General features: G+C 48.2%; 2 protein-coding genes and 1 long non-coding RNA gene across 3 annotated transcripts in view; 1 reads left to right on the forward strand and 2 right to left on the reverse strand.

Annotated features, from left to right (window-relative positions):
• Nucleotides 1-25,087, forward strand: part of LOC128903423 (deleted in malignant brain tumors 1 protein-like) — a 162,567-nt gene that overhangs the window by 63,638 nt on the left and 73,842 nt on the right. The window lies entirely within an intron of this gene.
• LOC128903407 (tubulin alpha chain-like) lies at nt 17,869-18,294 on the reverse strand. The gene has a single exon (XM_054187423.1). The coding sequence runs from the start codon at nt 18,277-18,279 to the stop codon at nt 17,869-17,871; it is 411 nt and encodes a 136-aa protein (XP_054043398.1). The 5' UTR covers nt 18,280-18,294.
• Nucleotides 19,017-20,350, reverse strand: LOC128903416 (uncharacterized). Its single transcript, XR_008464083.1, has 3 exons — nt 20,290-20,350; nt 19,274-19,378; nt 19,017-19,096 (listed from the first exon to the last, which is right to left on the reverse strand). It is a non-coding gene; the product is annotated as an uncharacterized LOC128903416 (long non-coding RNA).

Below are 25,087 nucleotides of genomic sequence, written 5' to 3' on the forward strand. Positions count from 1 at the left end.
CTTTAGCTGTCTACCATTTTTGATAAGTTTTCTTAATTTTGCGTTGGAAACAAACACAATTTTTATGGAAGACTTGATTTGTCTGTAAGCTGTGGACATTTAAGGGGGGTTTTGAACAGCCAAAATAGAAGCGTTTCTGTAACGTGGACAATTGCATCCCTGTTTTTGAATTTCTAGTGATGGTAGTCACGGAACCATTCTTTGAATGTTGCACAATTTCATAAATTGTAGTATATGTACAGTGGGGAACGCAATCTAATTTGTTTGAACGCAAACTGTGAATTGTGAAAATGTGCCCAGTTGTTTCTAAGATTATACCAATGTGTCTGTGTGGCATAATAGCAGATGTGTCCCTCTGAAACTGTTGTAATGCCATGTTTGGCTATGGAATCGCTTGCATTTTTGGCTCAATAACGTGTGACTTTGGCCGGGAGAGCACTAGTGATGGCCCTTGGTGCACAGACATAGTGCTGTGCAATGAAATTACTCATCTTGAAAGAGCACAAAGATTAGAGGAGGCAGGGCCTAATGCAGAGGAGACAGTTCTTCCTTCTGAAAATAAAGGCCGGAATTCATTTCCAAGAAGGAGAGATCTCTTCCTGCTGGTAACTTCTTCCCTCTCTCACTGCAGAAATTCAATTGTGTACAACTGAGAAAAAAAATAGTTTGGAAAGCAGCCAACAAAAGAAATTGGTCTCTGTTAGTGCTGTCCTTAAACGTGTCCTTGGTTCTGTAAACTCCTGTGAAGTTTTGCTCAAAAAAGTGAAAAACCGTCCAAGCGGTGTACACATTTAAGCTTTTGAGAGAATTTAACTATTTCAGAAAAATGCAGGAACATACCATAAAGCAGGTCAAAGCCGTTACTTAATCTAACCTCTTCGGTGCAGGCTGGCTTAGCATGGAGGCAAGGTGTTCAGAGTTCTCTGGTTTTTTATTACTGTGCATTAAAGGCCATAATTGAATGTTGGTGTATTGCCAGTAATGTTTTGTGGGTTTTGGACGTGTTTTGTAAACCGTTTGGGTTCAAACAAATTAGTCAATGATCTCTAAAGTTTTCTGGAAATGTAAATGGCAGTGATTTCATAGATGTCAATCTGGATTATGTTACCGTTGAGCAAAAGCTGTGTATGTGAAACAGGCATTTAAGAAAATGTTGAAACTAGTTGGCTGCTTTTGTGCATGACTGCCATTAAAACCAAAACCATGAGTGGCTGATCTGACCGATAGGTGCTTGAAGGTCCAGATCACTGAGAGTCACTCCCTTAGACCCTGCTTGTATCTGGACTAGTGTGTAATTTGAACATTTGAACTAATACGTCTCTACTAATCAGATGGCTTCAATAATTTGAAAATCTGATTCTGCATAAGGTCGATATGACAATCTGTGTGAGCTTAACTGTGTTTCTAATGTGCCTGTCAAATAATTCCCTGATGCCATGTGTTGAATATTTGCATGTTTTAATTACACAAGCCTCTGGTTGCGTATTCATGCCATTTAACGTTAGTCACTGAACGTATGTGCGTGAGGTATGAACTCGGCCTTCCTACAGAGATGGTGAATCTAAGTTTCCCCAGTGACTGGCTCAGAGCCCTGAATTGAGATCTCCCTCTGAACTGTGCTTTGGAGGAGGAGCGGATTTGTGTCTCTTCTCGGAGTGGATGGTGAGCTAAGGGATATTTCACCCTTAAGGAACCTGAAGTTAAGGCAAAGGATGTCAGATGAGTTCAAACCACTGCTCAAGCCTTTGGAACATCCTGGCTATCTTCATTTAGGAACATAAGTATTTGAGTCAAGCAACCCTTCTGCTGGGTAAAAGGAGAGGGTGAAAGGCTTTTGCCGCTTAACAGAATCACGGACAGATCACTTTAAGTGTGGGTCTTGAGATGAGACGTGCCTGCATTTCTTTTCTTAGCAGGACAAAAGTTTGGAGTCTGTTCCCAGAATTAAAAAGAGCACAGGAATTCCAAGGAGTTTCACGATGGAGGTGAAAGATCCCAAAACAAGAGGTGTTATGCTGACAAACACTGGAAAATACGCCATACCAACTATTAATGCGTAAGTATGGAATTAATTGGACTGACCAAAAACTGAAGGAGAGAAACCACGAGTGAATGCCTGAGTGGCAATGCAGCCGAGTTGGCCGGCATCTGTAATTGCAGGGGAGGAAGCATTGTCACCGTATCTTAACCTTAAGATCTGCCATACTTTCTAATATGAAAACAGGGTGATCCTACCGTTCGTGCCCCTGGAAGTTGGTTAAACGTGTGGTAGGCTGAGAATCTATTTCTGCAAAACATTTCCGTAGTGTTTACACTTGGAGTCGTTCTCTCAGAAAGCTCGTTTTGCATCTGGTTTATGTTTCAAAGGCTCCTTGCAAAACTTATCAAATTGGACTGTTGGGCTGAGGTTTCCTTCCCCTCTGCCTTTTATCAAATCTGATGCGTGAAACAGACTGAAGTTTTCCTTTTTCTCCAAACTAAAAATGCTACTGTGTGCTGACAAGAGTGGTTCTCTTAAAAAGGAATCGGTAGCACTTCTGTTTTTCTGTCACGGATCTCCTTTGGTAGGAGCTGGAACATAGACTTCGTTCACTTATAAAATGCAATTACTCGAAGGCTAACTCTATCCTGAGCCTGCAATTTATATTTACCCTCTGGCAAAGGAGAGCTGGGATTCATTTCCCCTGATTTCTAGCCATCAAAAAATGATTTTTCTAAGTCTGAGCTAATTTCTTAGTTGATCCAATGAATGGTAGTGTTCTGCAGAAGGAAAATTGTTCCCCCCTCCCCTCTCTGGCAGTTGAAACTAAATGCCTGTGTTTTATAAGGCTAATGCGGAGTGAGAATAATTCCATCTGTTATCTTCCTTTGATAAAATTAAAAGCTTGGAACAGTTTTCATATCCACATCTTTAACTTTTTTCTTTTTCCTTCCCCACCCCACCCTCCAGGGAAGCTTCTGCTAGAGGAAAGAAGGAAAAGCCGCCCTTTTTACCCTCATCCTCTGATGATCCGATTCCAGATGAGTTGCTGTGTCCCATTTGTAGAGATACGATAACCGATGCAGTTGTTATTGCCTGCTGCGGAAACAGTTTTTGTGGCGAATGTAGGTGTTACTCCCCTGATTGTTGATTCAAAACCTGATCTTCTGAAAGCAGAAATAGGAGAGAACTGAATGATTGTGTTACCACTTCTATTTACTGCTTAAGTATCCCTTGAGTAGGAAAAGAATTTTCTCACATAAAGGAAAGAAAAATAAGGCAGAAAGCTTTTTTTGCTTTTTATGCATGTAGTTAAATCCTCTTTACACGCGGAGGGATGATTATGAGAAGAGTGCGTAATTGTGCAGGTGATTACAGGATTAGATAGTGAATGCCTTTAGTGTCTTTCTCTCACACAAAATTATGTGGCCAACTCTGGTGACTTGCTGTGGTCTGCAACAAGCGGATAGTTAGGCATTTAATCCACATTCTTCTCCACAGGAGAGCTGGTTAAAGCCGGCAGAACTCAACCCTACTATCGTTTTTTTGAGATGAGTTTTTTTCAAGAACCTTGAGGTTGGTGACTTGTCACCGTAGAGCCTGGAAAAAAAGAGGAGTTGAACCATCAAGACGCAGCCTACCTTACATCTTCAAATGTTCAATAGTGAAGTACCAAAACTGCGTAGCTATTTACTGCATACTAGGAATTTTTTGCACTCTTGAACATTTATAGCTTGATGCTCTCAGGGCAAGAGCAGATTCACCCATTAAGCATATACGTCTTTTTATAAATGATTAGAACCCTCAACATTTCCTTTGTTTGGCTAAAAACTATTTTGATGATTCTAATGATTCGCAGGTATTAGAACAGCATTACTGGAATCGGAGGAACATACGTGCCCAGCATGTCATCAGGCAGATGTTTCTCCTGATGCTTTAGTTGCCAACAAGTGCCTACGCCAGGTAACGTGATGACTTTGATGTAAACTGTTTGCATGAAAAGTCTATTTGTAAAAAGCTGAAAGGGAAGAAAAGAATAATTTACGTCTCCTTAAGAAAGGCTAAATTGAATGAGGCTAAATTTACTTTTCAAATGCTTCATCTGTTATTACAGAAGCTTACACCTTTAGAGACAGTCTGGCAAATTCGGGTCACACTTTGTTTAACGTGATTGCCTCCCTTTCCAATTCGATGTTAACACAGAATTACTTTAAGTGCAGATACTCTGAGGTGCCAATCAGTACTGACACTGTTTAACGTCCTGTGTTTGTGTATCCGCACGTTGATTTATTTCAGGGTTGGTGGCATTTCCAGGAATACACCAGTAATTTTACTCTGTGGAGGTTTTTGTTCGCCTATCTACTGACGTTTCGTAGTACGTTTTTGTAAATGTTTTTCTGCCTCTAGGCTGTGAACAACTTCAAAAGTGGAACTGGCTACAGAAAGCGGATTCAGCAGCAACAGCAGCGGCAGCCGCCACCGCCACCACCTTCACCACCACTCGTGAGACAAGCAATAACCCGCAACCTGCAGCCTCTGCTCCGGCCAAAAATGTCCAGACAGCAGGCGCCACTAATGATTTCGTTAGCTTCTCTGGCTTCTCCTTCTGCTTTGGCATTGTTGGCCCCTGGTCCATCACCTGTGGCAGCCTGGCTGCCAGTAAGTCCCTCTTCTGTCATTGTCCCTGATCTCCCTCCAGCAGTGCCCCTACCTCTCCGTGCTGAAAAGCCAGATAGACCTTCTCGGTAAGTAAAGCTATAGAGCAACATGAATATGAAACGCTGAAGTTAGATTCTTCTTCTTGCGCTCCTCTTCTAGCGAGTGACGTTTAGTGACATTCATTAGTGACATCAGTGACAGTTCCAGCTATTTTATTTTACTTTGAGTGAGGACACTTTGATAAGTTGGAAGTACACCTCATGCAAGAAGCTTCTCAGAAGTATTTGTTGTTTGGTTCCCCTATCAGTCGTTCAGTCCAGGTTTACCCCGAGAGAGGAACCTTTCTTCCCCAGGAGCCCTCTGATTTGAAGTGGCTAGGAATTCCTAAAGTAACCATTCGGTTATGTCAGACCTTCTTGAGTGCATTCATTTCTGTGTAGTACTGAGGATCTCATGTTCTCATGAAAAGTGTAAAACCAGCTGGAGGTAACATTGATCAGGTGTTTTCATGTTACTTTTTCCTACAGTATTTCTGCCATCAATGGGACGATAAGTCAGAGCCATCCTCAGTAGTCACAGGGTAGTCAGTGATGCATGCAGATGGATAACAAACATTGAAACACTACATTTGAAGTATTTACAAACATGGCAGTCTAACTTTGCAACCCAGTGAATTAATATGAAAACACGTGAAAAATCTGAACTCTAGTTTAGGGTTTATCTTCTTTCAGCTCGATGCCTTGAATGCAAACAGCCACTCTGTCCAGAAGGCTGTCAGGCTCCGCCGTACCGTTGAATACAGGGGCTCACAATTCAAAAGAACCTCTCAGGCAGCCTCCGAACTAGAACACAGCCGATTCCTAATAGAATTTCCGTTCTTGCATCATCCAAAACTGAGGTTCAGCATGTGGGTTATACGTACTCTAATCCTCCCGTGTGCAGCCAGCTTAACAAATTCTGTTTCCAGTGAGCTGTCTCTTTGAATGCCGGTATTCCACGTAGACTTCTCTTCAGGGCTTCATGTGGAATCGCCCAACTTCCAGTTGGTAGATCTGGTGAAGATTACTTTTTCTTTATTTGTTTCCATTTACAGTAGTCAGCCTTTTCTCACCTTGGACTTTATATTTCCAGTAGCACATCAAAACACTGTTTGAATAACAAAAATTCATCTTTATTGTAGCGGTGCTGATACTGTTATACTTCCTGGTGCTCTGGTGACTGCTGCTGAGCTTTCTAGATCTTCCTCTCTGTCAGTCAGCAGTTTGTTGGAAGAGAAGGTAAATTTTATTTCAACATATGCAGCGAGTCCTGTATTTTAGTAGAGCTCATTTTCCAACTGTTTGCGTTTATTCACAAGGGCTGTCAGATTCCTGTACTAAGACAACCAGCATTACCAAGTCTTCTGGGCCCCCAAGGGCAATCAATGCCCACGACTGGTAAGTAACTAAAACTTTAGAGTTTCTTTTCAGAAATTATCATCAGATAAAGTGAACGGGATTTTTTTCTGTTTCCTCTCCCCACTCTGAAAGGTCATCCAATGAGAGCCAGTACACCTCGCTCAGCGGGTGGCAGACCAGGCTGGGACCTGTAAGTGTTCTGCAGAAATTCAGTATATTACTGCTCGAAACCTGTTAAATGAGGCCGTAGCACGTAACTTAGATAACAGCTGATTTATAATGAGGTAAGTGTGCCCAGATAGCTGTGGAGAATACAAGTGGTAATCGGGAGACCTTATTGTGGCCTTCCAGTACCTGCAGGGGGCCTACAGGGAAGCTGGGGAGGGGCTGTTTGCAAGGGCATGTAGCGATGAGGGGCAATGGTTTAAACTAGAGCAGAGGGGGTTTAGATTAGACATGAGGAAGAAGTTCTTTACAGTGAGGGTGGTGAGACACTGGCCCAGGTTGCCCAGAGAGGTGGTGGAGGCCCCATGCCTGGACACATTCAAAGCCAGGCTGGATGAGGCTCAGAGCAACGTGATCCAGTTGAAGATGTCCCTGCTGACTGCGGGGGGTTACACTAGATGGCCTTTAGAGGTCCCTTCCGACCCAACACATTCTATGATTCTGTGATTCCAATTAGTTTTGAAATGGCTTGATTTTAATTGTCTTTGACAAAGGGCATATGTGATGGCACTAAGATGATTTAAAGTAAAACTCCAGTACACGATTGAAAAGAGGACGCTGAAAAATTAACACTTTTTGAGGAAACTGTAAGTACATCTAAAAATGAAATACAATTAAAGAATCAGGTGGAAAGATGCCCTCTTGATTACTGGCTGAATCGGGCTGAAGAAATTGATTTCCCCATAGAATTCGGCCTCCAGCATTCTTTTTTTAACAACCTAGTTGATACTGATTGAGCAAATTATTGGAAAAGTCAACGTTCTTATATGATGACAATTTTGAATTCCTTCCATTTAGTCATCTCAAATAGCCAAGCTGCTTTCTCTCAGTTGGAGAGAGAGAGAAGAGTCTGTTTGATCTATCACTGCCGCGTCAAGTGAGTCCTTCCTTTTGGTATATATTTGTTCTAGACAGATTGTAAGGGTGCATTGTGTTTGTAAAATCTTGAGGAAAAATGAAAACAAAAGCCAGGGTCCATGCCACAGATTATCTAAAAATCTCAAATTCAGTAAGCAAGAAAATAACAATTTGGGGGTGAGAACAGGCCAAATACATCATCGTGAGTCCGCAACATAGGAAGCGTACGTGGAAGAAGTCCAAAGACGTTTCAGAGAAGATTAGTTATTATTTGTGCAGTACTTTGAAGGTCAGAAGTGTGAAGTATGAGGTGTATCAAGGATTGGTAGAGGAGCGGTGGGCACTTGGCACGTGGGAGTCTCTCCTAAGCACGGGCAGCCTCCATCCACAGTCACAAAGCTGCGTATAGGGAGAGAAGACTGAGGGAACTGCTGGGGGTGAGGATGTGGGAGGCAAGTGTGAGGATCAAGAAATGCGCGTAGTCTCAAATGGAAGCAGGGAGAAAAATGCTTAGGCTGAGAACACGCAGTGCTCGCCACCACGCTCCGGCTTCGTTCGCTTTCCTCTCTGAAATCAGAGCAGAGTGTAACAAACGGTGACACGTGTATTTGGGTTTCTTTAGAAGTTCCAGTCGAGGACGCCTGCGTGGTGAACGTACCCAGAGGACTCAAGCCCCAACGCTACCAGCATCAACAGCAGTCTTCGTGCCAGCGCCTCCGCCTTCCTTGGACCCTCCACCACCCCAAGCACTTCCTCTTCTACCGGGGGCACTACGACCACAGTTTCCTCCCCAGTTTCCACCTGGTCAGCCTCCACCTGCCAGCTACACTGACTCCCCTCCAGGATATCCCCCAGCTCCTGCAAACACGTCATCAGCCTGGGTACCAACAGCAGTACCAACGGCGCATTCCGATCCCATCCCAGTGACACAAGCTCCTCCTTTATCTAGGGAGGAGTTTTACAGAGAACACCAGCGACTGGAAGAGGAGTAAGTACTTGGCTCAAGGAAGTTGTGTTTGTTCTTTTTCATTTTTGTATTTTGAGAGCGTACTGGACTGCAGTTACACTGAAGTGCATCTGGCATAAGCAAAAATGACATAGTATTTTTTTCAACAGGCTTTTTTCTTGCAGATGGCAAACGTGCAAAACTAAAAGAAGACAAACGTAATTCTAAAACTGTCCCTTCAACTTACAGGAATTCTAAACTGGTTTTGCTTAAATAGGACATGCACCTTTTGCGCTTGCATGCAGTATACGTTTTCTCACGTTGGGCACGGTTTGTTTCTTGGTGTCGTTTTGTCCTAAAGGTCAAACTCTAATTGTAATAAAGGTCAAACGAATGCTTTTGCTAAGGAGTTGATGGAATACAAAAGGTGCAAAAGGAGCGCAGGCGTTCATTTTCCAGGTAAGTGTTTGACATGTCCATAATGGAGAAGCAGATTGTCTAGAAGAATCCGGAGGAGTTCCGCTCCACCCCTCAGTCATTCGATAGACTGGATGGTTCGAGGCGTTAGCAGTGACAGGAGTTTCATATGTAGCTTACTAGCTCAGATACATGGCAGAGGTTGCAGTTGGCTGACAGGTATAATTTGGCAGTTGTTGTTCAGGAACAAGGGTCTCTTTTAGTAGAGTTTAGCTGCAGTGACATCCCTCACCTCCTGGCACCCTGAGAGGGCTCGAGACCGAATAGGAGCAGTTGCTGGATTTTCTGCGTCTCCCTGGTCTGATTGCCACCATTACCTCAAAGCACTTTGGAGGAGATACATGAGGGAAATTGTCTTCGTTTCCTCTTTTGTCTGTCTCATGTGGATACACGGAGAGTTTTTAACCTGGATCGCAAACTGGTGGCTTTTGCTAGTATTTTGTTGACACTGTTAAATTTTCCTTAGGAATTAAAAGATCAGGCTTGTTCGTAAGGAAATCTAGAATTTGTGAGGGACTTTGAGAGGAGGAATGATGCTGATGAACATATGCGGGATAATGTGAAACGCTTCTTTAAAAAATAAGAAAAGCTTGTGAAGAAAAGCCTCAGGGTAGCTGATGTTTCTGTCCCAAAAGATGACTTGGGCAGGTGTCTGAATAGCTCTTTAGTAGCGATGCGGTCAGTCTCTTTCCTGGAGGAATGGCATTGAGTCGTACTACTAGAGGCTGACTTTAGAAGCTTTTAGGTATGATTTTTCTTGAAATGTGGTCACAACCCTTGGTCAGAGCTAGAGGCGTGTGCAAAATTTTGCCGGGACTCTCGTCCGTCTCGAGGTGTTGATTGAATAGTCCTGTATGTAAGATTGCAGTACGAGCATTTTGCATCCTTGCCAAATAAGCAGCAAGGTTAAATCAACTAAGCTGGCATTTTAAAATTAAGCTTTCCTGGCGTCAGGCTAAATCGTGTTTTCTTGATGTTTGATGCTGCACTGTAGCCATAAAGACTTGCACTTTTTGCATCTTGCTGCAACAGAAGTGATTTGCGCTGCACGTGGTTGCTGGGTAGTGAAAAGTGTGTGTGCTCACCTACCAGTATAGGCCAGTATACATCGCCTTACGTCAGTCAATAGCTACGGTAGCTCACGTGGTAGAAGTGAGCGGAAATAGACTTCCCCTTCTGGTATGTTTTTACACTAACAAGGCAGCAGGTGTTCTGTCTTGTAAGCAGAAACTTCTACGTGTTATCAAGTTCTTCAATTCACAGTAGTGTTATGTCAGCAGCTGAAAAAAGCTTTGCCGTAAGCATATGGAGAGGGGGAAAAAAAAATAAATCAAATTTGGGAGGAAAAAAAACTGGGGAGAGTGATGGTTTTAAATTAACTTCTTTTTTTTTTTTTTGGTGTTATGTTTTAAGGTCCAAGTCTCCCTGTGGTGCTTCATCCTACTCCAGAGGTTCACATACCTACTCCAAGTCAAGATGGGGTTTTTCCCACTCCTGCTCCTACTCTCGATCATTTAGACGTTCCCATTCTCGTTCCTACTCGCGATCGCCACCCTGTCCAAGAAGAGGCAAAGGGAAGAGTCATAACTATCGTTCTAGATCAAGGTCCCGTAGTTATCACCATTCACAGTCAAGGTCACCCCCATACCCAAGATACTATTCTGATGCAAAACCTGAAAAAAGGAAAAGAAAAGTAGATGAAAAGGTTGATAAAGATCATGAAGCCACCTACATAAAGGCCTGTAAACCAGAAACTGCTGAATCGAAAACATGGCCGAAGGGGAAGACTGAGCCTGATGGTGAAAAAGGAGAGCGACCTCCAGAAGGGGATAAATCTGCTTTTGTTAACAACCCTGCAAAAAAGATTGAACTTAACCAAGAAACTGGCAAAACGATGGTGAGTGGAGAAAATGTGCCACCTGCGAAAGAACCTGCTGAGAAACCTGAGCCGAGCAGCAGCAAAGTTAAACAAAAGAAAGCAAAGGGAGAAGTGAGAAGAAAAGTAACAGCAGCTGATGGATCTAGTTCAGCTCTTGTAAATTACACCAGGTACCTCATCATTTCTTTTCCTATTCTTTCCTTCCTCCTCCCCGCACCCCAAAAATGTCAAATTATTTGTGGTGACTAATGAAAGGAACAGCCAAATCCATGCTACGTGAGTGAATAATCCGTGACTTTTCCTGTTAAACGGTCCTTGGGTCAGAATGAAATTTTGTTAAAGAAAACAAACAGTCTGTACTGCGCAGAAAGCTCATGAGGTTAATTCATTGCTGACGTGTTTGACCCTTCCTCTGGGACTTTTTCCCCCTCTTCTTATTCATTACATGGTGACTCTGAGGAGCCCTCCCCATGTCTTCCTTTCCATCCAGCTTACTGCTAAAGGCAAGGATAACAGACACGTCTATACCGTGCAATACTTTGACATTAACAATTGCAGGGTGCTGTAATGATCTGCCTTTGTCAGTGTGACATGAAATCGATCCTTGCAGAAATAGCAGCTTGGTCGCCAACACACTGCACTGATTTTAGCTTTGAGCACAGTGCCACGGCGACACAGCTGCACTGCTTCCAGCTCAGTGCCGACTCTTTTGGCTCTGACCTTGGAGATGAGTCTTCTATATTCCATTGTGCGACATGTGAAAAACAGGAAAGTGATCTGGTGTGGGGCTGCTGTTCCTTACAGTCCAGCACCTAAAGAAGCACAACAAAGCAAACTCAAAACATTGAAGACATCGCTGTAGGCTTAAGACAGTGTCTTGATAGTCTAAAAAGTTTCCAAAACGTAATTTTTTCTAAAGAAGAACGTGGGACTTGAGGATAAAATTTGGGTTGTGTGTACCTCTCCGTAATTGCTTGCTTCCACGTTGAAACGGGAATGTGTATCTAATTCATCTACCATTGGTAGAAGTGGGATGTGAAGGAATTAGCAGCTCAGACAGACCCCAATCCGATAATCCTGTGTTCTTGTTAATTAAATGTGGAGTAGGAAGACACTAAATTAATTGATTGCTCCTCATGTTAGCTAGTGGACTCGTTCTGTCTCTTGCCTGTTCCCCTAATTGAACATCCTTTGAAGAAGTGCTGCAGACAGAGAATTGAAAGAAAAGCTCTTTTATAAAATGTTACAAAAGATCGTGTATCCCAGCCATTATTGAGGTACGCTTTTTTCCTCTCAGCAGTAGTTCTACTGGAGGAAGTGCCGTTAGAAAGACCGAAGAAGAGCCAGATACAAAAGGAGGCGTCGTTGAGGCAATGGAGGAGCACAGTAATGATATCCCAGCCCCAGCTGAAGACGTTGTGAAGCTGAAGCCTGAAGCAAGGGGAAGTCACAGTCTAAGCAGTCCCCGTGTTAGCCGCAGCCGCGGTCAAAGCCCTTCTGAGAGTCGGACTCGAAGGCACAGGGGCAGTGCCAGCTCAGCAGCGAGTCACGGCAGCAAGAAAAAGAAAAAGAAAAAAGAGAAGCAGCAGCACAAGAAGCATAAGAAACACATTGGAAACAACATGGAATTGGGAAAGAGGCAAAAACACAAGCACAAGAAGAAAACAATGAAAATGAGCAAAGAGAAAGAAAGAGGACCAAAAAGTGAAATCCGTCACTACACAGAATGACAGATAATTTAAAAAAGACTGAATTCCCAAGGGATCTGTACTAATTTTTCCTAAAATATAAACAAATTTGGGCGTTGCAAATAATGACACAAACGAGCCTGTGCTGCAGTTCCAATTTTGCTGCTTGATTATTTCATTTTTACATCAGAGCTTTGTAAGAGTGAGTATTTTGTACGGAGTTGTTAGTTATGACCATGTAACACGGAAGGTTTACTGGGGCATCTTATTTTTAGCCACCGTTAAATAGTTCAGGTGGAGTTTTCTGTACTGTGAAAATTTTCCTAGTTGAAGGTTTGTTTAGTTGCCTGGCAGAGGCAGCTGGTATCAGTTATAAAATACCAGCGGAATGATTTGCAGAGACATTACAGCCCTCTTATGTCACTTTTTGATGAGAATAAAACGTTTTTGGTAAACTGTCCAATGTGAGGAGATTTCCAGTGATAGCTGAACATTAGCAAAGGTCAGTGACAGGAAAAAGCTGCCAGTAAAAGCTTGCTGGTAGCTAACGCGTATGAAAAATAACATATCCACGGGTTTAGTTTTGAAAAGATTGGCAGGACGTTAAATCTTTGGAACTGATGCTATGTGGGGAGGCGTTGGCAGGAGGTGCATGTTTTCCATGTGCCACGTGGCCTTGTTTTCGTCTTGTCGGAGGTAGCATATGGCCCCAAACGTCTAGCCGCTCTTAACAGCTGGGACTGATGAGGGAAGCCGAGGCCTCCTTGGAACTAAACCTGGCAAGGGAGGTCAAGGCCAACAGGAAAAGTTTCTTCAGGTGTATTGGAGGCAAAAGGGGAACTAGGAAAATGTGGGCCCGCTGTTGAATGAGACAGGAGCCATGGGGACAGCGGATGCGGAGAAGGCGGAGTTACTGAATGCCTTCTTTGCTTCGGTCTTTACTGCTCAGGCCAGCCCTCAGGAGCCCCAGACTTTGGAAGTGACAGAGAAAGTCTAGACATAGGAGGACTTCCCCTTGGTTGAGGAGAATTAAGTCAGAGATCAGTGAAGTAAGCTGGATATCCACAAGTGCATGGGAGCTGATGGGATGCACCCAAGAGTGCTGAGGGAGCTGGCGGAAGTTGTTGATGGGCCGCTCTCCATCATCTTTGAAAGGTCCCGGAGAACAGGCGAGGTGCCTGAGGACTGGAGGAAAGCCAACGATCCTCCAGTCTTCAAAAAAGGGCAAGAAGGAGGAGCCGGGGAACTACAGGCCGGTCAGCCTCACCTCCATCCCTGGAAAGATGATGGAACAGCTCGTTGTGGGCGTCATCTCAAGGCATGTGGAGGAAAAGAATGCTATGGGCAGTAGTCAACACGGATTCACCAAGGGGAAATCCTGTGCGACTAACCCAATAGCCTTCTGTGATGGCGTGACTGGATGGATAGATGAGGGGAGGGCAGTGGATGGCGTCTACCTTGACTTCAGCGAGGCTTTCGACACCGTCTCCTACAGCATCCTCATAGGGAAGCTTAGGAAAAGCGGGCTTGATGAGTGGACAGTAAGGTGGATAGATAACTGGTTGAAAGACAGAGCTCAGAGGGTGGTGATTAGGGGCACAGAGTCTAGTTGGAGGTCAGTGAGGAGTGGTGTTCCCCAGGGGTCAGTGCTGGGTCCAGTCCTCTTCAATATCTTCATCAACGACCCGGATGAAGGGATAGGGTGCACCCTCAGCAAGTTTGCCGATGACATAAAGCTGGGGGGGTGGCTGACACACCGGAAGGCTGTGCCGCCATCCAGAGAGACCTGGACAGGCTGGAGAGTTGGGCAGAGAGAAACCTTATGACATTCAACCAGGGCAAGTGTCGGGTGCTGCACCTGGGGAGGAATAACCCCGTGCACCAGGACAGGTTGGGGGCTGACCTGCTGGAGAGCAGCTCTGTGGAAAGAGACCTGGGAGTCCTGGTGGACAACAGGATGACCATGAGCCAGCAATGGGACCTTGTGGCCTAGAAGGCCAATAGCATCCTGGGGTGCATCAAGAAGAGTGTGGCCAGCAGGTGGAGGGAGGTCATCCTCCCCCTCTACTCTGCCCTGGGGAGGCCGCATCTGGAGTACTGTGTCCAGTTCTGGGTTCAAGAAGGACAGGGAACTGCTGGAGAGGGGACAGCAAAGGGCTACCAAGATGCTGAGGGGGCTGGAAGACCTCTCTTATGAAGAAAGGCTGAAGGATTTGGGTCTCTTCAGCCTGGAAAAAAGACGACTGAGGGGGGATCTTATCAACACTTATAAATAGTTAAAGGGTGGGTGTCAGGAGGATGGGGCCAGGCTCTTGTCAGTGGTGCCTGGGGACAGGACAAGGGGCAATGGGAACAAGCTGGAAGGTGGGAAGTTCCATCTGAACATAAGGAAAAACTTCTTTACCTTGATGGTGACAGCGCTGGAACAGGCTGCCCGGAGAGGTGGTGGAGTCTCCGTCTCTGGAGATCTTCCAAACCCACCTGGACACGATCCTGTGCAACCTCCTGTAGGTGAACCTACTTTGGCAGGGAGGCTGGACTAGAGATGATCTCTAGCAGCCCCTTCCAACCCCTACCATTCTGTGATAGTGTGGTTCAGCTCCAGCAAAACGCTTTGCATGATGTCCCTCAATATTCTTTTACCCAAGTTAGGGTATCACAGCCTGGATGGGCAGAGAAACAGGTGGGTAAAACAGCAGTTGCATGATCAGGCTGAGGGAGCAGTGGTGAAGGGCTCGTCCCCTACCTTGAGGCCACTGGGACATACTGGGGCGTTGTGGGGCTGCAGAGGGGACTCTGCTGGGCTCTGTGCGTGCGGTTGAACACCTGCATCCATGACCCGGAGGAGGCAACTCTCCCGGCGTTTGTCGATGGCACTAAATGGGGAGGACCGTTCCTATGTCTTAGGGATGCCATTGAGGGGAAACCTGACAGGTGGGGTGACTGTCCTGTCAGGAGCTTCATGAGGTACAAGAAGGACAAAGGCCAGACGCTGCAGCTGGCCCAGCCTGGCAGCCTGCAGTCGCAGGGCCTGTGGACTTCCTGGCTGGGGAGTAGCTCTGCAGAGAAGGCCCTGGTGGTGCTGGGGGACAGGCGGCCAACCATGGTCCCACCATGCAAAGCGGTAGCAAAGTCGGCCAGCAGCGTCAAGGAGCATAGGAAGAGGAGCCTTGCCAAAAGAGTGAGGCGCACAATTGTCTCCCCCGGCTCACCACTCGTTAGAGCACCTGTATGCTACTGTGTTAATTGTTGGGCCTCCACTGGGGAAGGGAAGGAGGGAGGGAGCAGCTGGGTGGCTGCTGGGCTACTGGCCAGAGCAGAGAGAAGTCCCCAGAGCAAGGAAGATGGGCGTAAGCGGGAGCGAGTTCAGTGGAGAGTCCTTTGGATGCTCAGGGGCTGGGGCACTTGCCTGGGAGGAGAACTTGAGTGAAAGGGCCTTGTTCAAGCTGCAGAAAAGGTGGCCTTGGGAACCTCATAGTGACCTGCTGGTCCCTACAGGGAGGTTTTCAGGAAGATGAAGCCAGTCTTCTAACAGTGGTGCTGGGCAGGAGAATAACAGAAAACAGTCAGCTGTTGGAATAAGGACCTTCTTATGACACCGGGATGAGTGGAGGCGTGACACGCCGGAGGGAGGGGACACCATCCCGAGGGACCTGGGCAGGCTGGAGAAGTGGCTCCGTGCCAACCTCATGAGGTTCAACCAGGCGCTCAGCCTTGCTCCGTCTCCTTCCCTGGTCCCTTCTGGCCCTGGGTGGAAGCTCGCGTGGTCTCCACTGCCCCTGCAGGTAGGTGCCCTCCAGGCCTCTCATCCTCTCCTTCCTCCTCCAGGGACACCCACATCTTCCCCACATGGCTCCACGTGCCCGCTTGTTCACTCTTGCCCCCAAAATCAGGTTCCTTTCCATAGCGGCCATGGAAAAGGTCCCTCAGGTGGCCCCCAGCTTCCAGGAACAGGCTGGGCTGATCTCAGAGCCATGGCCAACAGTAAAATCCTTCTTCCCCATTCCAGTTGTGAGCAATTAAAAAAGTCGACGCTCTTCTGCAACGTCTCTCCAATGTTTTTATTCAACTCCTTCCTAATGATTCCAAAGAGGGTCTCCCCAGATCTTTTTCCAGTTCTCTAGAACCTCAGCAAGGGGCGTCCCCCTTTCAACACTGACTGTTGACCCCACCTTTACTTCTATACTATATCATAAATTGCAAGATTAAACACAAGAGCATCCCAGTCTAATTCTGTCTGGAATTACCCGTGCCCAAGCCTCTTAGGTGAACTCGCCTGATTTGCCGGCAATTCGAGTGTTGGAAACGGGCCTGTCCAGAGGAATACCTGGCTCGTCCTCTCTCGTGTCCTAGAGTCCCACCTGGGTCGCCAAAATCTGTTAAAGAATTTCACTGCTCGGGGGGTACCTCTAGGTTTGCGTTATTGACGACTCAGAGTTGGGCCATCTCCTCAGTGAGTGGCAAAGGCTGACAAGGAATATCTCGGTTATATACAGTTAAAACAAACATTACATAATTGGTATTTCTTTCCAAGAGGGTCTGGGTGTTCCCTTACAGCTTTTCAGCTCTCTAGTCTTTAGTAACTGCAAAAGTCCATACCGTTCCTCTGCCTCAGGTGATTCTTCATCGTCTCGTTACAGTTCTCCTTTTGAAGTCGCAGCTCACTGCCGCGGTCTCTGGTCACCCCCGTCTCTTGTCTTCTTTAAACAGTCTTTACCTGTAGGATTCTTACAAACTTAAGACATTCTATTAATTACTTGCTTGTTGCGTGAAAGGGGCCAAGCGGTTTTGGCAGAAGATAAACCCCCTTGCATTCTAACACTCCTCACCGAGGGGGGGGACCAGGTGCAGCTGGGTTTAAATTCTGAGTGATGCCCAATCCAGCACTATCAGTCCAATCGCGTTTAATATGTATTAAACTGTTACGGTTTGGATACACTGATAGTGGGCTGCACCTTCAGTCTAGTCGTGCTCCTGAACCAGCACGGCCACTCTCGAGTCTTTGGTCGCGTTCAGTGAGAAACCGAAACGACCAGCTACTGAGACAGTGCTGTTTATTTAAACAACAGGTATATAGGATTGACGGTGATAAATACACTGTCTGCAAAGCACGTGCAAATGAGGGTATACAAAACACGCGACAAGGTTATAAACGATACAGCCTGGCTATAAATGTAGGAAAGAGAGTCTCTAGAGAGATTTCTAAGTTTCCCGAGGAAGCACTCGGTATGATCTAAGTCTTACCCACAGGCGTCCCTACGGGGGGGCAGAGAGGCTCAGCCCGGCGACTGATCCCAGAAGTCAGCGATGGAATTCTTTGCGATGGTGTCTTCCCTGGGTATCCCCCCTCTCTCGGGCTATTTTTATACTATTTGTTATCTTCACGGTGGAGTCTGAGTGACTTTAGTCATACATACTTTTATTATGGTTGGTGTAAAATTCTCTCGCTTCACAATTAAAGGTAGAGTTTACGAGAAATTCAGGGCGCAGACTCAAGAAGGAGTGGTTGCACCTTGGAGGCGGGTAGCCTTCGGGATGGAGGTGTGTTTTGGTATTATAATGACATTATAATGAGTAAAGTTCGCACAAAGGACAGCATTTCATCAAAATGTGACAAAACGCTGGCTCCGAGTATCGAGCGGGCAGCTAATTGGCAGCTTATCTATATCATGGTATCATCCCATCCCAATCCCACGAGGAGTCTCTCCCCCAGCGCACAAGAAAGCTGAAGTGTTTGAAGCAGACGTTTTGTGGACGTGCTATTCCTCCCCTTCCTCCTCTCCCTCCTCTTCCACAGAATCCACCCCCAGCTCCTCACAATCCTTCTCCAGGGCAGCCATGTCCTCCCGGGCCTCTGAGAACTCCCCCTCCTCCATGCCCTCCCCCACGTACCAGTGCACGAACACCCGCTTGGCACACATCACGTCAAATATGTGGTCCAGGAGGGCCCAGGCCTCGGCAATGCCCGTGGTGTTGCTCAGCACACACACAGCGCGCTGCACCTTGGCCAGGTGCCCCCCAGGCACCACCGTGGGCGGCTGGTAGTTGATGCCCACCTTGAAACCTGTGGGGCACCAGTCCACAAACTGGATGCTACGCTTGCTTTTGATGGTGGATGTTCTTCTTATGGGTGTAAAACGTCTCTTTACATCCTTATGGATGTAAAACATCTCTTTAAACAACTGCTCCTCCACCGACGTCCAAATATCCGAGCCTAGGAATTAACCAGCAACACGCAAACTATTAGAATAGGCATCCCCCACCTCCAAAAGCCCCGGAAAGGGATTAAAACTGCTCTTTTCCCTCACCCCAAAAGAACAATTTTAACACTCAGTTCAATCAGAACAAAGGGAACGGCGGGAGCTGTTCTCCTCGTTTACCTGTGTAACGATAATCAGCCAGGGGATGGGATTCGGGTCTCCGAGGCAGCCCAGCACGCAGCATCTCCGCTGCCTCCTGCGAGATTTAATAGGGAAAAAAGACGTAAATTCCTCTGGAGGAGGAGGAGCAAAAAGGGAAATTCTCGCTCCTCGTGGCGATGCAGCAGATGCCAAGGGGTGTTAAGTCCCTTCTTCGAAGAAGAGGGAGCAAAGCGGACCCGCTCGGGGCTTATTGAGGGCAGACCTCGGGTTTTATCTAATATCCCTTCATTCGGAAGTAATTCTATTCTCCAAATCGTCCCAGAATCAAACCAAACTCTTCGTGATGCACCAGGAGAGGGGTCTGGAAGCCCAAGAGACCTTAACGCGGTGACAGGCAGCACCCAAGCACCTCCTGTGCCTTCAGCAAAGAGATTCCGGCCCGCGCAATAGAAAACTCAGAGCGACTCCCAGCTCAAACCAGGAACAAAGTCCGTTCTTCATTAGAAATTGACGCTTCTTACCAGCACGTCGCCTTGAGCCTCGTGCAGGCAATGCAGAGACAGCTCCGGGTTGACCCGTCCCCCCGGCCCGGCGTTGGGAGAAGCCAAATGGAGCAGGTTTCTAACTACAAACACAACGAAAACCGAGAAAAAGTCAAATTTTCCTGGAGAAAAGGGTCGATAGGAGAGGGAGGGAAAAGAGGATGAGCGCAGCAGAGACCGGAGACGAGGAGAAGGCACAGAAAAGAAGTCCGATACCCCAAACAGCTCTACTTTAAAAGCCTCTTTAAAAGAGCTTCCACCTCTTGAGTCCTCTGGCGATGGTTTCTGTGCACGATCGAGGGCACGGGGTGTATTTTCTGGCCTCCACGTCCTTCACATCCCAAGTCCCTTCCAAATTGTTTCTCCTTAAAGAAAATAACGAGAATTCCTGTTAAATAACAAGTGCTCAAGGATTCCGTTTCCCTTTACCTACTGCTCCTTCCTTGCTTTGCGCCATCGCTCCCCGTGAAAACAGCCAGTGGTGACCTTTTTTGGAATAAAACTACCTGACCGCAGTTTTTTGGCGGGGGAGGGGAAGCCAAAAAGCGGGGAAAGCGGAGATAAAGGGGTGGAAAATTAACGGGAGGAAGTTGAACTGCTGTTTTTAAAAATATAATGTCATCACCCTCAGCGCTCAATCCGCTGTTTCGTGCCTACTTGGGAAATGTCTGCAGTTCGTTTAGTGGTAAAAGGTGGTATATAGGGAAAAAAACAACCCCAAGATACCCAACAAATAACCAAAAAGCACTTAATCAACCCCAAACTTTGGAGATATTTAATCCCCAAACCGGCTGCAGCACGTTGCTCGGTGCTTCCCCGAAACACAATTTTGGCAGTGACCCCACCAGAGAACGATCTCTTAACGGCGCAAGGTTCGTTTAGGCGGACTCTTGATCTCCCTTTTCCCTCCCACTGGTGACGAGACGCTAATTATTTCCACTCACACCAACTATTTCCACTGGAGTGAGCCGTTCCCCTTCGAATTATCACTGACCTGGGCACCAGCCCGGCCCAGAAGCCAAGCGAAAGGCTCCGTCTCACGTTATTAAACGTCCCAAGACTTGAGCTCCTGAAATGATTTCTCAACCTTTGGCGCTGGATTAATCAGTCAATGGTTTTCAGAGCGCTCTGGACGCGAGAGCTTCTGAAGTGCTGTTAGTGGCCAATCTAAAGCTCTCAACGCTAATAAAAAGCACACACTTAATTCCTCGAGTTACTCTACACTGCTCACTTTAGTAGTGAACGCAAACGCGTCTCGCCCCAGGCGCGCCATTACCTGAGCAGCGAGCGGAATCAGCCGTGCAGGATTTTCTTGCCGTGCCGCAGAAGGTGGCCCTGGGAAAGAAGAGCAGAGAAACGAGCCTGGTTGTCACACCCAGCCAAGGGGGACGACCCGGGGGACCCCCACCCCACCTCTGCCCTCGGCAGCGGGGCCGGCACACATTTCACCTCGAGCCCTCTTCCTCATCCCAGAGCCAAAAAACTCCCTCTCTTTCTCAGCCCCGAAACCAGCCACGCCAGCCCCTTTGCCAGCCCCGCCAGCAGGAGTCCCGCTCTCCCTGGCAGGCCCCAAACCAGCTCCCCCTCTCTGCTGCCTCAGCCCCTCTGCGGCCCCCCGGGCAACACTGAGGGAGCGCAGACACCCCACAGCACACCAAACCCCCCAGGACATAGGCACCCCGCGGGGAGCCGGGCCCAGACACCCCCCTCCCACCCGACAATGCCCCCCCGCAGGCCCCCCCTGCCCCCAGCCCCACTCAGGGCCCTCCCGCCCCCACCATCACCCCTCGGGGCCGCCCACTCACCTTGACGCGCTCCAGCTGCCTCACCACGTGCTCGCGGCAGCCCCGCGGGCCCGGCCCCACCCACCACCCGTCCGCCCAGCCCCGCTTTCCCCCCACACCGCCCCGCACTCATTGCCAGGCGGCCGCCATTTGCCCCCGGCCCCCTCAGCTTCTGGACCGGCCACGACGGGCACCCATTGGCCGCCGCCGCCCCACCGCCCGCCCCTTCCTCCTTGGGCAGCGCCGCTCCATTGGTCCGTCACTGCCGTCAATCCCCACTGTGCCCCACCCCCGCTGAGCCGATCCCACCAATGGGAGGGTGCTGTGGCGATCCCAGCAGTGGGAGCTCCCACCAATGGGAGCGTAGTACCGGGGTGGGCGGTGCTGGGGTGGGGGGTGTCCGCGCATGCGCAGTGCAGCCGCACGGCAGGCGAGTGCCCTCCACTCGCTCTCTGCCTACACGCGGGTTTTGAGGCCTGAATAGCTCTTTCTAAAGAAATCTTCCCACAGCCTTTTCCCAGCCTGAACTCCTTTACCTGATAAAAAAGTCACGGAAGCCTTACAGATAGAAACGGGCCTCCTTTGCCTTGTAGGAACCGCCTGCGGCACAGACGTTGCCACTTGTGTATCTGTTCACAGCCAGATCTCTCCTCAGAGAACACAAATGGGCTGTTCACACTTCTACAGAACAGCCGCTAAACAGAGGCACGTCTCTTTACACTCAGATGTGACACTGAGGATACAGAACATCTCATCAGACGGGCTCTCTGTTTGGACATAGGTTCTGGCGCTGGAAGAGCTCTTTATAAATGCAGCTTTTCCAAATCTTTTCCTGGTCTGAGCTCCTTGACAGCGTCCAGAGTCAGAGCATCCTTAGAGAGAGCTTGTTATTTGGATCTCCTTTTAGACAACAGGAATGACTTTTCTTTTCCAGGAGCTGCAAGAAGAAGAGCTTGTTCTCTCTTTCAGTGCCTGGCACCCAGAGTCCAGGTTTGAACCTGTACTTCCAAGGCCTCCTCTTGTAGTTAAACTTGTGCTCGTTGCCTTTCGTCCTTCCACAGGACGCCACTGAGGAGAGTCTGCTTCCACGTGTCTCCCCGTCAGAGAGCTCCCTCTCTCTCAGCCACTCCTTGTGTGTAAAACTCTCCAGTCCCTTCCTCAGTGTGGCTCTTTGCTGGGCTCGCTCCAGAATGTCCAAGCCTTGACCTGGAGAGCCCAGACCCAGACACAAAAATTATACACATAAAAGAAGAAGACAAATACACAAATAAGGCCATCTGCAGAATTCAAAACCCACCTCTTGCCATGTTTCACAATAATTTCTATCTACTCTTTTACACCTTACGAACTTAAATACTTAACGCAAAAGGAGAAGACCTTTATGGAGCCAATCACATCATCTCTCCCAGGATCTGTACGATTTGCTGGCTAGTGGCCTTCCCTGGGGAGCTGGAATTTTAGAAGGCTTGGCTGATGCTGGCCGAGAACCTGCTCGGGGTGTGGGTCTGCGTGTAACAGGAACAGCCTCTGACATACCCGAGCACACAGACTGGATCTCTGAAATGTCAGAGGCGTCACTGCCTCGGCGGCTACTTGCCCTGCTGACAGCCTTGCCTCCTGCTCGGCTTCCAGCTCTGCTCAGAGTTGTTCTGGTTTCTCGAAAGACAAAAGATACCCATCAGTATTAGAGGTAAGGACGGAAAAGGTGTGTGGGTAGCCCCCAAAATTCCTCATTGCACCAACTAAACTTTAGACCTCTGGCAGGCAAGCTAGATGGTGATCAAAGTCCACCTTGATGTTAAACAAGAGCATAAAACAACACCCTGTCTCCCACAGAAGAGAAGGAAACGTGAGATCAAATGCTGAGGCACAGGTCACCACTAGCACATCTCATTAAAAATGTATTACCCTGGCAACTTTTCTGGACTTGCTAGACGTGCATTGCTTTTTCGCTTAACAGCCGGATCCTTTCTTTCTCTTTCCCCTGCCGTTTTCTCAATTATTAACTGAAAGAATTAATGTCACGTTTATTGTCATTTTTGCCACGCCAACTCCAGCATATTTTAATATTAAATAAAATGTATGACAGTGTAACGCGTTTATTTTGGACACAGAAGAGTTATGTGCAGAACTCGCTTATTCTGATACTTTCTGCCAGCAGGAATGAACCACTGTCAAAGGAAGTCAGCGTGATGATGGAGTGCTCAACGTGCTAAATCACTGTTAATCAATCCCCTATTAATACATAGACACAACCTGACGAGCAGTTTTGCTAACTCTGCAGCTATTCTCAATAAATAATACGCCCATCTACAAGAAGGGTCAGAAGAAGGATCCGGGGAACTACAGGCCTGTCAGCCTGACCTCGGTACCGGGAAAGATCATGGAGAGGATCACCTTGAGTGAGCTCTCACGGCAAGCGCAGGGCAGCCAAGGGATCAGGGCCAGCCAGCAGGGGTTTAGGAAGGGGAGGTCCTGCTTAACCAACCTGATCTCTTTCTATGACCATGTCACCCACCTTCTGGATGCAGGGAAGGCTGCAGACGTTGTCTATCTGGACTTTGGCAAGGCCTTTGACACCGTCCCCCACAGCATTCTCCTGGAGAAGCCGGTGAATCGTGGCATAGACAAGTGTACTCTTCGCTGGGTAAGAACCTGTCTGGATGGCCGTGCCCACAGAGTTGTGATTAATGGGGTGAAATCCTCTTGGTGGCCGGTCACCAGTGGTGTCCCTCAGGGCTCAGTTTTGGTGCCAGTTTAGTTTAATATCTTTATCAATGATGTGGATGAGGGGATTGAGTGCACCTTCAGTGAGTTTGCAGATGACACCAAATTGGGTGGGAGAGTTGATCTGCTTGAGGGTAGGAAGGCTCCACAGAGGGACCTGGACAGGCTGGATCCATAGGCCAAGGCCAACTGTATGAGGTTTAATAAGGCCAAGTGCCGGGTCCTGCATTTCGGTCACAACAACCCCAAGCAACGCTACAGGCTTGGGGCAGAGTGGCTGGAAAGCTGCCCGGCAGAAAAGGACCTGGGGGTGCTGGTGGCCGGCTAGCTTCACATAAGCCAGCAGTGTGCCCAGGTGGCCAAGAAGGCCAACAGCATTCTGGCTTGTATCAGGAATAGCATGGCCAGCAGGAGCAGGGAAGTGATGGTGCCTCTGTACTGGGCACTGGTGAGGCCTCACCTCGAGTGCTGTGTTCAGTTCTGGGCCCCTCTGTCCAAGAGGGACATTGAGGTGCTGGAGCGTGTCCAGAGGAGAGCGACCAGGCTGGTGAGGGCTCTGGAGACCAGGGCATATGAGGAGAGGCTGAGGGAGCTGGGCATGTTTAGCTTGGAGAAGAGGAGGCTGAGGGGAGACCTCATTGCCCTCTACAACTCCCTGAAAGGAGGGTGTAGAGAGGTGGGTGTTGGCCTCTTCTCCCAGGGGAATAACGACAGGACCAGAGGAAATGGTCTGAAGTTGCGGCAGGGGAGGTTTAGGTTAGATATTAGGAAGAATGACTTTACTGAAAGAGTGGTCAGGCACTGGAACAGCCTGCCCAGGGAGGGGGCTGAGTCACCATCCCTAGAGGTGTTTAAGGAACGTCTAGAAATTCTGCTCAGGACAGCGTGTGACTAAACAATACCGATGGCCATGCACTCCGGTGGGTGATCCTCAGCGTGGCTTTGTCAGCTGTCCTGGGCACATCAGAGGTCTCACTGCAACACCCCCCCGGGGGAAGGATGCTGCCATTCAGGCCGCAGCTCAGGGAGTGCCTCTCCCTGGGACTATGGGTCCAGTGGCCTCTGCTCTGGGAACTGAAGACAAGGTGCAGGAGGCGCCTGAGGAGGGGAACAGACTCTGCACCCTTGAGCATGACAAAGAGGAGAGGAATTGGGTCGTGCAGAGACCCCGCAGAGGACACATCCCGATCCTGTGGAGCAGGGAAGGGGGCACAGCTGGAGACCACCCCAAAGCAGCCCTGAGTGGAGAGTCCTGCCCAGGGGGAGGCTGGGGACTTGTGGGGCTGGAGGAAGGCTCCTTCTAAGCCGCAGATGTGCAGGTCCAGGGCAGGGACAGTGCTCTGGCAAGAGGTGAAGGAGCAAGCAGGGCTGGGGCAGGCTGGAAGGCGGCAGACGGGCTCTGCAAAAAGCAGAGGGAGAAAAATCACTGCTGAAGCCCAGGGCTGAACCAGGCACCTTTAGATCTTCAGTCTAACGCTCTCCCAGCTGAGCTCCTTCAGCCCTGCCCCAGCAGCCCTTGTCCCTGGGCCACCCCTGCCGGGCCCCAGGCTGACACAGAGGAGG

This window comes from Rissa tridactyla, unplaced genomic scaffold, assembly GCF_028500815.1.
Source record: "Rissa tridactyla isolate bRisTri1 unplaced genomic scaffold, bRisTri1.patW.cur.20221130 scaffold_33, whole genome shotgun sequence".
NCBI classification, from domain to species: domain Eukaryota; kingdom Metazoa; phylum Chordata; class Aves; order Charadriiformes; family Laridae; genus Rissa; species Rissa tridactyla.